The sequence below is a fragment of the Chelmon rostratus genome, chromosome 18, assembly GCF_017976325.1.
Source record: "Chelmon rostratus isolate fCheRos1 chromosome 18, fCheRos1.pri, whole genome shotgun sequence".
Taxonomy (NCBI): Eukaryota; Metazoa; Chordata; class Actinopteri; order Chaetodontiformes; family Chaetodontidae; genus Chelmon; species Chelmon rostratus.
The window spans coordinates 11,477,239-11,494,718 of record NC_055675.1 but is presented as its reverse complement, the minus strand read 5'-3'; the positions used below and the strand labels follow the sequence as shown (position 1 = coordinate 11,494,718).

Genomic DNA, 17,480 nt, shown 5'->3' with positions numbered 1-17,480 from the left:
TGGGTTTTTTAAAAGGTACTGAATTACTTAACTATTTTGTGTCTATATTGAATATGTACTTGTTTCATTTTTATTTTCATATTTATAGACAACTATGATCTTTATTAATATGAAACATCAGATTCATTGCGCCACCTGGTGGTCAGATTATGTAAAAAGAAAAAACATTCAGACAAATATTGCACTTAATGGAAATCAAATGAAATTTGAACACAACAAAAAAGGATAAAGGTCTAGCTGGTCTTAAAGATCCACACAGGCACGGGTAGATGGTACACTCAAAAACCTTCAAACTGGGCACAAAAATCATGTGATCCGACCTCAAATCCAGCAGCAGTTTATTCCATCATCCATTACAGAGCGCCAGACCGTTTTGGATTGAGCAAACCTCCAGAATTAAAGTACATATGAACCAACATGAACAGCACAACCATCATATCCGCTGCAAAAACAGAGCTGACAGGGGTTTGTTTTGCTCCATCTGAAGGGGGCGGGGCGTATGGTACACGTCACGCTGGCCCGCCTCTCCCTCCCTCTCTCTCTCTCTTTCTCTCTCTCTCTCTCTCTCTCTCTCTCTCTCTCCGCCTGACCGTCTCGTCCAGTGTCTAGAAGCCGAAAACAGAGCACCATCGTGGGGGTATAACTGGCTGTCAACCGAGCTCTCACGGCAGTCATGGCGGCGCCGTTAGCCCACTTCGATGAGGACTGGCAGGATTTTAACGAGTTCAAGCCGTCCTCTGCGTCGGCCGACCAGCTGGACCAGCTGAACTCAAACGTGGCCGATTCGTCGTCGGGCCTAGACGATTTCTCAGACCTGGACAACAGTTTCTCCGGAGAGATCTGCAGCTTCAAATCGATGGAGGACCTCGTCCACGACTTCGACGAGAAGCTGACAGTGTGTTTCCGAAACTACAACACCGCGACGGAGAACATAGCCCCCGTCAAACCCATCACAGAGGACAATTACTTGAAGGACGACGAGTGAGTGGGAATTTTATGCGGGTTTTATTTACGCTAACTTTTAATCTCTAAGATAGCTAGCCGCGTTAGCCTCGGCAGGCTAACGTGATGTTGATGTGACCCGCGGAGGGGAGTCCTTAGCTTAGCTGCAATCACTGTCGTCCAAAGTTTAGCCAGCTGGGTCATGTTTGCTAAACGAGAACACACTTTCTGCCGTATTGTACTAAAATACGGACCACCTGTTTGTATTATGTGGCTAACTTGGATTTAAGTTGACATTCAGTTGTTAAAGATGTTGCTTGAGTTCATGTTCATTTGTATGTGTATGTGAGTGTGTGTGTGTGTGTGTGTAAGTGCTATGCCACGTTACCAATACTTGATTTCAAACTAGATTGGTTGTTTTTTTTAGCCATTAAAACCACTGATCCATTAACTGTACATTGAGAGTGAGGGACTGGCTGTTGACCACTGCACATTTGCTCGGTAACCTGTGTTTAAATCACTCAGATCATATGAGACAAAACGTTTTTGACCCGACTTTTAGGAGCCCTGCTGTTCCCTCTTTGTGCAAACAGACACAATATGTCACGTTTCATGCATGTACTCATTATTCTCTGAAATGTCAGCATCTGTTCTTACCACCTTAATAGCCCCTGTTATCTCAGTCGGAGGCGGTTGTTGTGCCTCACAGACTCTTAAATGTCACAATTACACATTCACATGACAACATGCTATTACCTCCCAGCAGCCATTCACATCAATCCCACACCATGAACAGGCTTCCCCGTGCTCTCTGCTTTCTTCTTCTTCTTCTTCTTTTACATGTAACATTGCAACACTGTAACATTGAGACACTGTCAGATCTGATCACATAATGTTGTTAAGCTTCCCCTGCTTTACCAAAGGGGATGCTAGTCATGCATGCACACGTCCACACAGACAGCGATGCTTTACTTGAATCTTGGACACGACTGAACTAGGACTTGAATATTATGTTTGGGATTTAGAAAGTGTTTCCGTGTATTATCACATGATCATGTAGTTCAGCACCAGAGACCTGTACTGTATGTGGACATAGATGTTGACAAAAGCAAGAAAAATGGAATTACTACTTAAAATGAGCAAAAATATTTTCCAACAGAACAGGAAAATATAATTTACCCTGACCATTAAGCAAAAATATCTCATCTCAATGAGCCAACAGTTATCTTAAAAGTAGTGCCCTAGACTAAAATTACAGTACATTTGTCTGGACACCAGGAAATTCTGACTTTGACAAAGCAGTTTTGTATTTGTCTGTGTTCATCAAACAGCTTTATAATTCTGGAAATTCTAGTTCCAAGCATTAAGTTACTCAGAACCACTAATAAAATCTCAGGCTATCTCAAGTTTTGATATCTAATTAAGATAATTAGAAAAATAAATACTTGAATCAAGTGAAATAACCCATCAAAAAACTGCCTGTTAGGAAAATGTATCAAGCACATATTACCTTGATTTAAGATATTTCACCTGCCTTATATTTTGCTTTGTGTGGTGTAGTCCATCAGCAGAAAAGTAATCTGCAATTATTGTCATTTATCTATCTTAAATACCAAACCTTTTCTGATGTCAGATTCTCAAATGTGATTATTTGCTGCTTAGCTCTGTTTATTTGGCTTTTTTCTCGCTTTATATCATTGTAATTTGATTGTCTTTGTGTTTTGGACTGCTAGTTGGACTAAGCAAGACATTTGATAATGTCAGCTTGGACTCCTGCGATGACCATTTTTTTCACTATTCACAGCCCAGATGATTAATTGATTTCAGACAAGTAGTTCATTAGCACAGTTATCTATAGTGAAAATAGTCATCAGTTGCAGCTCTAATTGTTAACCTGCTGATTATTTACTCGATAGATATTGTTAATTGGTGAATTGCTGCTTAGTTGTGAAAAACGGAAATATGCAATATCCTGATGTTTTGTTCAGTGAACACCCTAAAATCAAAAGATATTTAGTTTATTGTCGCATTAGAGAAATAAAGCAGCAAATTTCACATCTGGAAATTTATGGCTGGACTGCATCAAGACCATGAAGCATTAATGTTGTGTTTTTTACTTGACATTTTGAAACTTAACTGCAATCGTCGCAGCAAAGCGTAACCGCGGTCTCGCAGTAAATGGTCCTCTGAATGGTTTGGAGAACGTGTCAGACAGGGAAAGGAGAATCTGTGGATGTTCGAGGTAAGAGACGGAGGAAGGGCAGAATAGAATAATTGGACAGCGGCCCGGTGAAGCCCAAAGAGCAGCGCCAGGCTCCGTGAGAGTCTTTTCTGGATGACTGCACTTTGCAGGACGTGCCTAGGCGCTTAACAAGTTCTCCAGCAAGACCAAGGCTGAGACGAGCAACAGGGATGACAAGGAGGAAATGTGTGTGTATGTGTGCCGCTTTGGGTTAAGACGCAAATGGAGAAAAGCTAAATGTGCTTGTGTCCACCGAGTCTTGCACGTGGATTATGTGTGTGCAAGATAAAACGATATCTGCGTAAACATGTTCAAGCAAGTAATTCAGACAAATTGGCACAGCGATGATGTAGAAGCAAGACAATTGGTCCCTTGAAATCTAGACTGGCCTCGTTTTTTTTAAATGTAAATGCCCTCAGTGAGACTGAGGCGAATGTCGTGTTTTGGCGTGCGCTCACGTGGCCGAGACAGTGTCTTTGCTCGAGGCAGAAAAAAAATTTCCTGCCAGCCTTTGCCCTATTTAGAATAACCCCTCAGCCCCCCGCTCCCCGAGCTGTGCATGAGCACTTCAGGGATCAACATGCAAGTTACATAAATGTGTGAGTGTGAGAGAGAGAGAGAGGGAGAGGGTATGACGATGCAGAGTCACTGTGACACATGGGTTCACAGCATCCATCCTCGCTCTGCTCGCAGCAGTGAGCACCAAGAATAAAAACACAGTGATTTGCATGTGCACTTATGTTCTGCACAGACTCAGACGTGTTTGAAAACATGCATAATGCCTCCAGTTCTTGGGTCGGTTTCCACTAGGGTCCACATGAAGGAGCAGTTTTATTCGGTGTTTCTAAAATAGCATTTAAGACTTCTACAAATCCTGAGTAAAACAACGAAGCACAAGTCGAGTGTAATGCGTAGAGGTTTACAAACACCGGCTGTTTGGGTCGTACGAACATTTGGGAAGAAAGTACTACATGCTCGCTCACATTTGAAAAAAGATGATGGATTTCACAGTAAACTTGTTTTTTTAACAGACTCGGCGCCACCATCTGCTTGGCCGTGATTCGTCCTCTGCCAGCTTGCATGCTGCACAGTATTGTAAACATTCAGCAGCCTGTTGCTGAATCTGCAATGATGACACTGTTTCTAAATCAGCCGACATTGTCAGCAAACTTTTTTTTCTTTCAAAAGGCCCGATGATCTTAAAACACAGTTGTTGAATTAATTCCATATGGGCTACCAAAAAGTTGGCCGACCTCTGCTTTGAGGTTGAACGAGCATAAACGCGTCAGGGGAGCGTTTCCTGGGGAATAAGTGACGTGCGATGGAAGGAGCTGTTGCGTTCGTCAGTGGTTTGATGCAGCAGCAGGAACACAGTGAAGTGGTGAGGGGGTGGTCAAACAGCAGGACGTACTGTAACACTGCCAAGTAATGCTGTGTCACAGTGAAAAGAAGAAGGAAGCAGTGTTTGTCTTATCTACTGTCAGATGACAAGTTTTCTCATGTCCTCTGTCCTTAACTCTGGTTCTCATAATATTTTGTTCTCGTCCAATCCATTCCTCCAGGGTGTGGAACGCTCTCACGGATAACTATGGCAACGTGATGGCTGTGGACTGGAAGACATCGCACACTCGCACCCTACACCTGCCCACCCTCAACCTCACTGAGCATGAGGTACCACACACACACACACACACACACACACACAGTACTGCTGTCATGTAATATTTGAAGCAGTAAAACTCACAAGCTACCTTTCCATACTTCTGCACTGTTTTTTTAAATGTCACCTTGCAGGACAGGAGCCAAATGTAAGCGGTTCGCCCGTCTGCCCTCAATCTGCTAAACCACCTGTTTGCTGTCTCATCCAAGTCGCCTCTCTCTGTCTTTCTCTCCCCCTCAAATCTGCCCCCCCTTCCCTCTCTGGCGAGCAGAAGCTGGACAACCAGTCTCTGGATCTGTCGGACGACGAGGAGCTGAGAGAGCAGATGGACATGCACTCCATCATCGTCTCCTGCATCAACGATGAGCCGCTCTTCACTGCTGAACAGGTGACAGTGGCGTGGGTTACATTTGCGCGGTTGTTTTCGAGCATATTATTTATTGAGAAATGTAAATCCAGCAGATTTACATTTATCAATATGGCTCTGTTCCCATCAGTGTTTTCCACTGAATTTGAATTGATGTTCTAGTTATAAATCAAGTGTCTGCACCACAATTTCCATATTTTACTGGAAGCTACTTTGTTTTTGTGTTTGCGGTGTTTCATATCTGCAACAACGACATGTTGCTTATTCACTCTCTCTTCTTCTGGCCTAACATTCTGGCCTAACATTTTCTGTCTCAGTATTTCACATTTAGCATCTCAACATAATGTTCAGAGCATGTCAGGTTCTGTTATTTTGGCTTCATGCATACACACAGGATATTTCTTCCTGGGAAGCTGTTCTACATCTCATGCTGATCTAAAATAGATTTTAGAGGGGTGAACTCCAAACAGACTAAACTAAGAAGAACCAAAATAGCAACCTGGAAAAACGTTTTTGTCAGCTAAGACAACAACTTTGATCTTTCCATTAAAGGATAACTTTCGTTTTTTACAACCTGGACCTTATTTGTAGCATTAAATACGCCCATTTACTCACCAAGACAACTTTGGTGGCATTTGGAGTCGTTTTGAAGAAATTAGCCCCAGAGGAGCGGCGCGTATATCCATATAATGCGAGTACTCGTGCCATCCATGCACAGCCTCTATAAACGCATAATCTGCGGCGAAACTTGTTCATATTCCAATATTGTGTTATGATATGCTGGTGCTATTCCCCTCCGAGCCCGTGATGGCATATTATCAACATCCGGCGTCTCTAGACAACTACTTCTGACGTGGATGATGTCATTACCGAACGCCGGGCACTGCTAGCAGCCAGCCACAACACGGCTAACTCTGCGGCAGTCGGCTACGAATACGCAATAACGAACCATAGCTGTGCCAAACTGCAGCTAAACTAGCCGACCGCTGGCTCAGAGGGGAATAGCACCATATGCTATTGAACGAGCATATGGTGCTTGTGAATATGAACGAGTTTCTCCAAATGCCACCAAAGTTGTCTGGGTGAGAAAATGGTCGTATTTAATGCTAGAAATAAGGTCCAGGTTGTAAAAAACGAAAGTTATCCTTTAACACTGAACTCTGATGGTGGAGCCAGTACCTTAGCAGACACCAAAGATAATGATATTATACAGGAAAGCACAGTTTCTGGCTGTAAATGTCCAACACAGAAAACACACGGTCTGAAATGTAGTGCCACACAAGCGTGAACACATTTGTGCCTGTTTGTTGTTAGGTGATAGAGGAGATCGAGGAGATGATGCAGGAGTCTCCAGACCCAGAGGACGACGAGAGTCCGTCGCAGTCCGACCTGTCCATGCTCTCCCAGGACCTCCACGCACTGAAGCGCTCCGGCTCCAACACCAGCTACGAGGACCGTGAGTGCGCCGCGCTGCTCGTGTTGCATTTCCAAGGAGAGAGTGAATAATGTGAAGCTTTTAATGCTATCATGCACACCCCCTTGTGAGACAGCGGTGCTTTTTCACACTCTGCTGCCGTTTGACGGTTATCTAAATCACTTAATGAGGTGTAATAGGCAGCGCAGTCTGGCACACAAAGAAGAAGCCACACATGCACGCATGCAGTAACTTTCTTATGTAATGTGTGACAAATGCAGAAAGACAGCAATTAGGTTGTTCCTACATGTTATATAATCAACAGCATATATCTGGCTTGACTGGTGTAGACTGAGTTTGCCTTTAAGGCTACGCACTGTGTCTCAGATATCTACATATATTAACTAGTCTTCGTGTGTTTACATATTGGACAGCACATAATGAGTGTTTGCCTTTATAACCTAGGATAGACCTTAGGATGCACTTCTGTGTAATGTCATTACAATTATAATCTTATGTATTGTACATGTACCTTACAGAGTTGCAAATTTAAAAAGCTTTTGTGCACTTTCTAACACAATATAGGGTCTGGATGCTAACACAGATAGAACATTCGATGTTCACATGTACTTTAAGCGTCTTTATCTCAGTAATGACAATGTTGTTTGCTGACTCTGATGTTTAACTGATGGTCGTATTGGAAGCCACTACATAATAGTGATCATGAATATTCATATTCACATGAATAACTGCACAAGCATACATTGCTTCCTGCTAATGCATCTGCACACCATCTCCAGGGCTTCGTCAGCTGTCCATGTCTGAGCTGACCGAGACTTTGGAGGAGGTGGAGACGGCCATCCGCCGCTACAGCGAAGAGCTGATCCAGGCTCTGGCCCTGCGAGACGAACTGGACTACGAAAAGGAGGTGCTTTGATTTGAGTTTGTCAGGAGCAAAGAAACCAGGCCAAAAAAATAACAAATCATAGCACATCATTCAACAACAAGCGTGGCTGAAAGCGAAAGAAACATCGCTTTCTGCTGCACCGTGGAGGAGGTCAGGGGAGCAAGAAATCATTCCACAGGCTGTTATAGCAACTAAAGTCTGGGGAAGGTGTCATTTTTAAAGTTACATTACAATCCTTTTGAACGTTTGCAACACAAAGCAGTTGATATGTGGAAATTGCTTCACATTCACACAATTGTGCCTTTAAATGTTAGAAACTTGGTTCGAAGACGACCATTTGAACATCTGCTGTGTAGTGAGAACAGACTGCAGCGCTCACAGCGCTCTGTAGGCTGGTGACAGAGGTCAGTGAACCGCTAGCAGCTTTATTTCTACAATGTAATCTGCTTCAACGGCACCACTGTGACGGTCTATTTTTAACGGCAGATGAAAATAGATTTCTCTCTTTGTGCATCTAATGCAAAAACTAAACAGCGGCTCGGTCCTGTGTTTAATAAAAACAGGTGAAGAACAGCTTCATCTCGCTGTTGATCGACGTGCAGAACAGACAGAAGGAGCACCGCGAGCTGCTGAGGAAGAAGAAGAAAATCAGAAGTACGACGACGACCGGGCCCAACGGCCAGAGGACAGCCAGCACGCACATACCGGGCACGGTGAGTCATGTGGCGTGGGCGGCATGAACAAAGGCACACGCGTATGGCCTGTATGCATGATGATAATGAAGACACTGTCACACAGCCACGCGTTCCTTCGGGGTTTAAGCTAGCAGAGCTTGCATGAGAGAGCTGCTTGTGTACCAGCACTAAGGGTGTGTGCCTCACCTTCTTCCTCCTTTCTCTTAATGTAGAAACCTCCTCATCACTCTTTATTCTCTTCTTTTCCCTCCTTCCTCTCGCTCCTTGTAGCTCCTCACTCTGGAGGGACTCTCCAATGTCATTCAAAACGGCCTCCGTCAAACTTTTGGCAACACAGGAGGGGACAAACAGGTGCCCCCGCTCTTTCTTTAGACTCACATCCCTTTTCTTTGCAGATGTTTTCATTTTGTTTCTTTTTGTTTTACCACCGGCATGTTGGTTTCCTTCGCAGCAGCTGCCACTGGCGTTTGGTGTCATTCGTTCTGTCATTGATTTCTTTGGTTTTATTCGTCTCTTGCTTTACTGGATAACTTATTTCTGTCCTTCACTTGCCATTTTATTCATTTTATCTCATCACTCGTCATATTTTGCAGCGTTTTCTGTGTTTTCAGCTCATTGCTCCTTTATTTTAAGAGACACTGTTGCATAATGATTGCTTTCTTTAGCTCACATGAAAGTGAAAATTTACCCTGTTCAGTGTCTGAAAGGTTGAAGCCAGTTAGCAGTCAGCAGAATAAATTACAGGACTGCACAATGGAAGATATATATGGCTGTAATTGTCACCTGCATGTGTAACAGGGCTCTCTCATTGTGTCTTACCTGATCTTCTCCTTTTCAGTACCTGACCACAGTAATCCCCTATGAGAAGAAGGCTGGCTCCCCGTCAGTAGAAGACCTCCAGATCCTCACAAAGAGTGAGTGCATCTCCGCAGCTCTTTTTTCATGCACTTCTCTTTATTTTGCAACGGCTTCATGTCGTATCCTGTGCCGCTCTCTCCCTGCTAGTCCTCCACGCCATGAGGGATGACAGCGAGAAGGTGCCTGCCCTGCTAACAGACTACATTCTCAAAGGTAAGCGCACAGTCATCCTCAGTCATTTTCAACTGCTTCCCCGTGCATTTGATATCAGTGAGTGGGATGAAAAACAGAGCAAAATTAGTCACGTCAAGTGGGTTTATTGCATTAATGTATTAAAAAAAAAAAAGGGATATACAGCCACGTGACTTTTGATTGTGTCTGTTTAACCCGACACTCAGACATCCCGCCCCCTCTCGCATGAAAGAGGAAGTTAATTTGTCCATTTTCAGGGAAGCTGATGGTAGAAAGGAAAACAGTAGCGCTCAACACAAACATGAATCGATGCTGTTCTTGCCAGCCTTCACTGTTGACCTGTGCCTTCCTTGTCTTTCGTCTGTGCTGCATTGTCCTTTGGGTAGCTCTGGTATGAGAGCAGTGGAAACTGAGGTTTGTGAGGCTCTGATACATTAACACAGACTCTTCACCTTCAGCCTTCTCTTCTGAGCCCTGTCAAACGCCCCCTTTTCTGTCTCTTTCTCTTTCAGTACGCCTTTGTAGTATCACTATCTCCACCCCCCCCCCCCCAAAAGCAGCAGCCTTCCCTCACTCACTCTTTGCTGTAGTGCGTACCGTGCTGTGCAGTGCTTGTGGCTGCACTACACCCACCCTGACACACAACAAACACACTCATGCACATGACTCCCCCCGTGACCGCGAGCTTGTAGTAGCAGCTGCTGACGTGTCTGCTTCTCACCTGTTCTTCTTCTCTCTCTTCTCACCCCACATTTTCTCCCTGTGGTAGTTGCTCTTCCATAACGTACAGCTCTCCTTCATGTGCCACGGTCGCGATGAAACTGGCGCTGATCATCGGCCGATCTGCTCTTGTCTCCACAGTTCTTTGTCCCACGTAAAGCCAAAGGCGAGCCTCCTGTTGCCAGAACCGTTCGTTGGACGATCAGAAGAGGGTTCTGGTGATTCGGAAGACCCCAGATAATTGATTTAAGATCCAAATCTTCCTTCCTCTTTTTCAACACATAGACTTTCTTTCCTCGTGGCATTTTTTTTAACTCTGCCACTGTTGTTTCCCCTAAAATTTTAATCTAGATATAACTCTTCAGTCTGTATAGTTTCTTTTCATTTGTCATGTTTTAACCTTTTAATGCCCGAGTGCTACAACCCTGTATATCCCAACTGCATGGTGATTTGTCTATGGATGCCAGTAATTAGTATTAGTCTGACCACCTCACTTCCTGATTAGCCAGCAGCTCTTGAATGGAGAAAGGGTCAGGTGTGTTTTGATTCCATGGGCTTCATCGGCAGGCCTGTGGCAGGCTGGCAATGATCAAGCATTAATCCTGAATGGAAACCTTTGCCATGATTGCATAATTTGTTGATTGATCGCATATAATGTCTTGGGGTTGAAAACTCTGCTTGCTAAGGATCAAAGAGCAAACCCTTTAACTGTAAAATCCAAAATCGTCAGTCTACATGTCTTTGCATGTTGGTTTTGGGTTTATGCTCAATATTAGCCGTTAGTTGAATGTGAAAATGAAATATTTTGTATACGATTAAGAGAAATTGCACAGTTTTGGGAACTTTTTACTTTTTGAAAAAGGGAAAAAAAAGTCTTGAGAAAGTAATAGCTGGACGAACAAAACAGGGAAAGCATATTTTTGGAGAAAGGGGTTTGTTTTTAGCGAGATTAGGGACTTGCTAGTAGCCACTTTTTGTGACCACCTCGCAACATCATTTTGTAAATGCTGTCTGTTGACCTCTGAGCCCTCGAGTAGTGACCTCCATCCCCAACAACTTTATCACTTCCCCAGGAGTCGTCATTCGACGAGTCTGCAAATACTTCCATAAACAGCATAGTTAAGATTATGTTAGGTTTGATGATTGTGTAGTTAAGCTTCTGTTAAAAGTCGTGGGTTTTGTTAACCCTTTAACTGTTGTGTAAATTTTGTGGTAGCACTTTAGCCTGTCAGTGATCTGGTCATGTAGTTGTGGAGAGTACGTGTCACTAGCGTTAGAGGTTCAACCTAGTGGTGCCAAAAGCACGTCAGCATTAAGTGTTGTCATGCTTCCTGTTCCACCTGTTTACTTTATTGGTCGTCATGAGCATGAGACTTCAAACAACCATAAAGGGGCGTTCCACCAATCGTGCAGAGTCCTGCTCAGCCTGTAGAAAGCTGGGTCAGCAGGGTCATCTCAATTTGGGCTTGAGATGACTAAATCGAAACCAAGCCTCAGATTGGGCTCAAGGCTGCAAATTTGCATCTGCAAACAGAAAGCCTGCATGGACAAAAATAAAAGTTGCATTATGGGAATTGTAGGATCCAGTGTTTTCGGACTAAACGTCTGAATATCTCAGCCTCTGCCTCAACGTTCAGATCACCAGCTACTACAGGTGCACCACACACTGTCAGATCAGGTCTAGTCTAGCTCTCAGGTACGATCATCAGCGTTAGTAGATTAAAATCTTGTTGTGAAAGGTACTGACATTCCTGAGTCTTTGTACGTTCCTGGCGACGTTTTATCAGCTGTACATCAACTTGCTGCACTTTTATCTCACAAATTTCTCTAAATGCCTGGACGAGCAGGCGGAGGTAGTCGCGATAACCTCCTGACTGAATCAGGGGAGCATTACACGCGTCGGTTATGTCACAATTTGTTGAAACACAGTTTAAAGCTTGATTGCAACACTTGGCTTCGTTGTGACAGCAGCAGGTGTAGCCAGCACTTAAACGGCACAGGCTGCAGTAGCATCCGCTTGGCGTAGCGGTCTAGTTACGATAGCGTACATGCAGTTGTAACATTTAGAGCCAAACTTTGATTCTTTGGAAAATCAGTACTTATGTAATATGTAGGAGAAGGTGAGACTTAAAAAAAGGAATTTGCTTTTACATGTGAATTTTTAGGCATGTTTCTCACGCATGTGGCCAGAAGAAAAAGGGCATAGGAAGATGAAAAGGGGTGTGATAAAGTTCATGCATGTTGGGGAAGATTGCACAAAGGGTTGCTTAAATTTGAGGGGTCCATTTATTCTTTCGTAAAAGAAGACAAAAGCTTGTGATACTATATTTAACTCTTTATATGTAACAGTTGTTTCTACTGTTCCCAGCTTTGAAAACGATCAAAACCAAGCATGTGCTTCATGCACTTTACCGCTGCAAACACATTTCTAAAGACGATTCATTTGTTTGTTTATGGACTTATTAATATTACACTAAAGGGACAAGTGCATGTTGTAGTGAAATGCAGAAAAACTCAAAGCAAATCAGAAGGCTCGTGGCAGAGAAACATGAGCCGCTTCAAGAAAAGAAACCCTCAATCGATCGTAATCTTACAGCAGCTTCAACGAAAAGGACACCAACTGTGTAAATCTATCTTTTGTTGTATGATTAAATGGCAGCCAGCGTGGAAGTTACTGGAGGATCTCGTCTCAGGCCAGATCTGGTCTCTCGTTAGCAGACATATCAGTGTAACTACAATTAAGAGATTTATATTTATATATGTACAACGAAACAAGCAAGCAGAAAAAAGAGGCTGCCTTTGTAAATGCCTGACATTTTTTGTACATTAAACCCACTCCTTTTTGTTTTTAATGCAATATAATTGCCCAGTTTGGGGTTTTATGTTTACTGTCTCATGTGGTACTACAGTATATTAATTTATTATGTAAATGTTCGTTTTGTAACCATTATTATTGACTGTGATGGTACAAGTGTCTTGTGCCCACATTGCATTGCAGCTCATTTCAAATAAATTAATATGTGAAGATTAATGTGGTTTTGGTTCAGTGTGAGGTGTGTGTTTATGTGTGTGTGAGAGAGAGAGACACGCACACATTTTATCACAGTTTATTGTATTAGATCCATGCTGTACTCACAAACATGCACATTAAAAAAGACTGTCCTGTCCTGTGGAAACCATGCATCTCCCAAACTTTTTTTTAACTTAATGACAATTTCTAATAGCTTGATGGATTATTTATCTCATTAATATATATATATATATAAGAATACTTAATCCTACAGTTTGTCTAAATGGAACAAAATCACCAAATTTGGAGATGCATGGTTTCCAGTGAACAGCAACATTGACACAGGTTGCAGTTATCTCCATTAAAAATTAGTTATTACTTATAAAAAAAAGTTTAAAAGTTGCTTCTTTCTTTACCTCCTGAAGCAAAGCCTGACACACTTGAAGAGAAGTTGACAAGTGAGTGCTGATAATTGATATATTTCACTCCTTAAATACACAAATATGAAAGTCTTGATTACTTCTCATGAGTATTTGAATGATTCACAAGACTGTTTGCCTGCATGTCGAGGTCACACTAGACTGAGAACAATGAGGCCTGAAGCTGGTTGTTCGAACCATTTGCTGCATCAAATGGAAACCACGAGCCAGAAGTAGCAACCAACCAGTTCTTTTTTTTTTTTTTCATATCAAACTGTACATATCAGTCCGCTTCTGTATGGAGGGAGGAGGAATATGGAGGGGAAATGGGAAAAAGACAGCAGGAAACAGTCTGATTTGTGCATTCAGCATTTCACCTTCTACTGACTAACTTAATGGCACTTGCAAGCTGCATCCACCAAAAGTTTCCAGTCATGGAGACCTGATTAAGTTGAGTGTGTCTGTAGATAAAAAAAGTATCCCGCTTACAAAATCACCAGATTAAAGTACTCTCTTCAGGGGAAAGCTACAGGGAAAAGCTCAGATAGATAACTGTTCTGCTGCATAACAATACAGCATCTTTGGTTTTTTTGTCTCTTTCTCCATGTGTGCTCTGAGTGTGAGTGTGGCTGACCTAGACAGCCACACTAGATGCTTTAACTCGTCGGAACTTCGGACCAAACAAGGCGGCTTTTTATGTGGGCGAGTGGCCTTGCTTGTTGAGGCGTTAGAGCATCCGGGTTCAGCGTCGTGCCGGGGTCAAAGGTCATCCTTCAGGTCACAGGTTGGTGTCAGTGAACATGGTGTGCTCCTTCCTCACGGTGCTGAAGCCTTTGATGGTGTCCACAAACTCCTCATCGTCCATAAACTGTCAAGGAGGAGAACAGCTTAGATTACTCCTGGTTTCAAGTCTGCATCTTCTGCATCTGTGCAGTGGTGGAATGTAACTAAGTACATTTACTCAAGTACTGTGCTTAAGAACAAAATTCAAGGTACTTGTACTTTACTTGAGCATTTCCATTTATGTATCTCCAAAGTAGGTTAGTAAGACTTGGAAAATGCTATGATTTAACAGCGGTAACCGTGGTAACAGAGTGGTCCGACCAGGTCAAGCATACGTTTTTGGGGTCTCTCACCATCCCGCTGTCATGGCCTGAAATGTTTGGGTCCCACGCCTCGTCGTCCCCCGCGAGGGACTTCCCGTCCATCACCTGGCTGACGCTGCGCCTCAGGGAGTTCACGCTGAGGATCCCCAGCTCGCCCTGAGGGGGGACCTCTTCTGCGGGCTCACACTTGGCCTCCAGCACTTCCTGGTGGGAGGGGAGAAAGACAGATATGTTGGCCGTGCGGACGTGTGGCCACACTTTGTTGGCGAGGCGTTGGATTTTACCTCTATCTTCATGGTGAAGCCCTTGAGTGTTACACTGTTGGAGAAGCCTGTCGTGTCAGGTACAGTGTCAAACTGAAAAGGAGAGAGGGTGACTCTTTAATAACAGGTGAAATACGAGAACTTGCACTCTGAAAGTAATTCTGTCTCAAACACAAAAACATGGACTGTGTGTGACACTATTCACTATTAGTCTATCTGCCTTTTATTAGTGCTGGCCAGACATTATTTATGGCATTATATTTGTGCCCAGGACATCGTTTGCAAGGAAATAAATAACATTTTCTGGAGCTTTTTGTTTGCTTATATGAAGTTATTCTTTGCTTGTTAATAATATCTCAACAAAATCTAACTATTGTGCCTGCAAAAATCTTTCTCTGCACTCAAAATTTCCCATTGCGCTCCGAGGAAGGAGGCACAAATATAAATCCATAGTGATATCTCTCAGACTGCATATAGTTTACTTAGACTTTCCCGCAATGCAAAGTAAAGACTGCAGCAGATATTTTGTCGTCTTAGCAGGAAAATGACAGCAGTGATTAATAACACTGAAGTGTTATCTGGCTTGTTCTGAGTTACAGATGTGCTTTTCTCTGCTGTGACAGCCATTACTCTTTAAGGAGTGAACAGTGATTGGCACATGAACGTCCTCACCAGAACAGAGTTGCTGGCTGGATAAACGGCCATGGGGCTCCTCTTCTGCATGGGCAGGGCCACCAGCGGGGGTCTCTCTCTGGTGAAGGGGGGTTTGTTCAGAGCCTAGTGGCGGAGGGAAAAGACTTAATCGGACTCACAGGAAGAGCTGCTGCATACAAGTTGAGTTTTGCTAGTATCTGCTCCCGGAAGTGATGTCACACTGTGCTGCACTACATCCTGTTTTCTTACTGATGAAAGGAGCTGAATTTCAGAGGATCTGTGGTGTGGACGTCATTACAGAGCACAGAATAATCCTCTCTTACCTTATGAAGCATGACACCTAAGGCGACGGCCAGCAGCAGCAGGGCGATGCCTGTCATCACCACGATGAACCACAGCTCCCGGACGACCGGCTGGCCTCCCTGACCTCCCTCTGCCCGCTCACCACCCCCTCCTCCTCCTCCATGAGGAGTGGGGCTGGGTGAATCTGGAGGGAAGGAGTTTAGTGTTTTTATGTAGAGATATCTATAATTTGTGCATTGTCATTTAATTAAGAATGTCCCCTTAGAGCACTTGACCTGCTCCTTAAATGTTTTTTTTTTCTGTCAAAACCTGCTTTTTTCCTTTTTTTATTCAGACATCTGTTGGGTTTACATCTGATGGAAGTGCATCACAAGTCAACACTCAGTGAGAAAGAAAGACGATCACGCATGTACTGTGGAGGAGATAACACGGTAACTGGAGACATCCTTGTGCTCATGGCCTAGTTTCTAGCCTGCAGATAGCACCACACTCCACTTTTATCCATTCATATTTCCATAGACGTATGCGGTTTCAAACAGGTCAAGTCTCTGGAAGTATATAGAGTATATTGATGGACCCTGAAGGCAACACGATGTTCACTGAGTATAATAATTCCACATAATTTCACGCTCCTTTCCAGCACGTTCCAGGAAAAGCTCTGCAGTAGGAACCCATGTGTGTCCAAGATGTTGCATGTTTACACGTTCTTGTTGCAAAATGAGAAGAAGCGATGGGGAAAAAAAAGTACAGTGAGAGAGGAGTGCGTCCTCCCAGAGACTCACCAGTGCTGAGGTCCGTGGTTCGGCCTGTGGCAGGGGTCCTGGCAGCCCCTCACTGTGTGATACATCGATGAGAAGGGCTAAGACCTGCCGGGGCGTTTAGGATCACACCTGTCGCCCCATCAATATTTTACACCTGATACTTTTACTTGCTGACTTGCTCTCTCCTGCAGCAGACAAATGAGGAGACACTGGAGAAAAAAGTTAGATCCCCCATGTCTTCTTCCCTGCCCCGAGGCCAACGTTTCCTAGAGAGCAGGAGGAAGAAACACACTATCCGAGCTAAAAGAGCCTCGAACAAGCTGCATGTGTGTCCCTCTGACGCTTCTAAACTCCCATCAACCTTTGCTTTGCCATGGTAACAGCCAGGTGTCAGGTTGCAGTTTACCTGAAGAGGCATGGTAGTATCACCCCTCTGATCCTCTGGTGCACCATTTGTGTGTCCTTTCTTAATAGAACATATGCCACCATGTATGTTATGTTCACTTATTATATTTCCTATTTGTGTGCCATGTAGCGTGATTTGTTACACTGTGGATATTACTTTTCATGGTGGCATTTGGCAGCATAAAAAACACATTTGCAAGATACAAAGCATTCAAGATATTATTTGCAAATGTCTTCCCTGCTGAAGTGTCCTTGAGCAAGGCACAGATTGCCCTCCTGCTGCGGGGTGCAGGTGAATATTCCCGCTGCAATCACTGATTACGTGTGTGCGCTTGAGTTTTTATATCCCGTGATCATGATAAATGAGCATAGCAACTTCTTCTGTTCTGTCTGACGCGACACTTTAATGAACACAACAATAATCCAAACAACAGCATCCAGTCCAAATTTAAGGCGTAAATTAAGTAGATTTGATCACCTTGCTGCAAAATACAACATACTTGTTACAAATACCGTCAGATTAATGCATTAATTATATTAAACACCTCTTTAGTGGAATCAG

General features: G+C 43.5%; 1 protein-coding gene across 1 annotated transcript; it reads left to right on the top strand.

Annotated features, from left to right (window-relative positions):
- Positions 1-618: 618 nt before the first annotated feature.
- Positions 619-13,014, top strand: fez2b (fasciculation and elongation protein zeta 2b). Its single transcript, XM_041958413.1, has 9 exons — positions 619-981; positions 4,747-4,855; positions 5,116-5,232; positions 6,526-6,667; positions 7,426-7,553; positions 8,096-8,245; positions 9,066-9,141; positions 9,233-9,298; positions 10,139-13,014. The coding sequence occupies exons 1-9, from the start codon at positions 674-676 to the stop codon at positions 10,153-10,155; spliced, it is 1,113 nt and encodes a 370-aa protein (XP_041814347.1). The 5' UTR covers positions 619-673; the 3' UTR covers positions 10,156-13,014.
- The last annotated feature ends 4,466 nt before the right edge of the window (positions 13,015-17,480 follow it).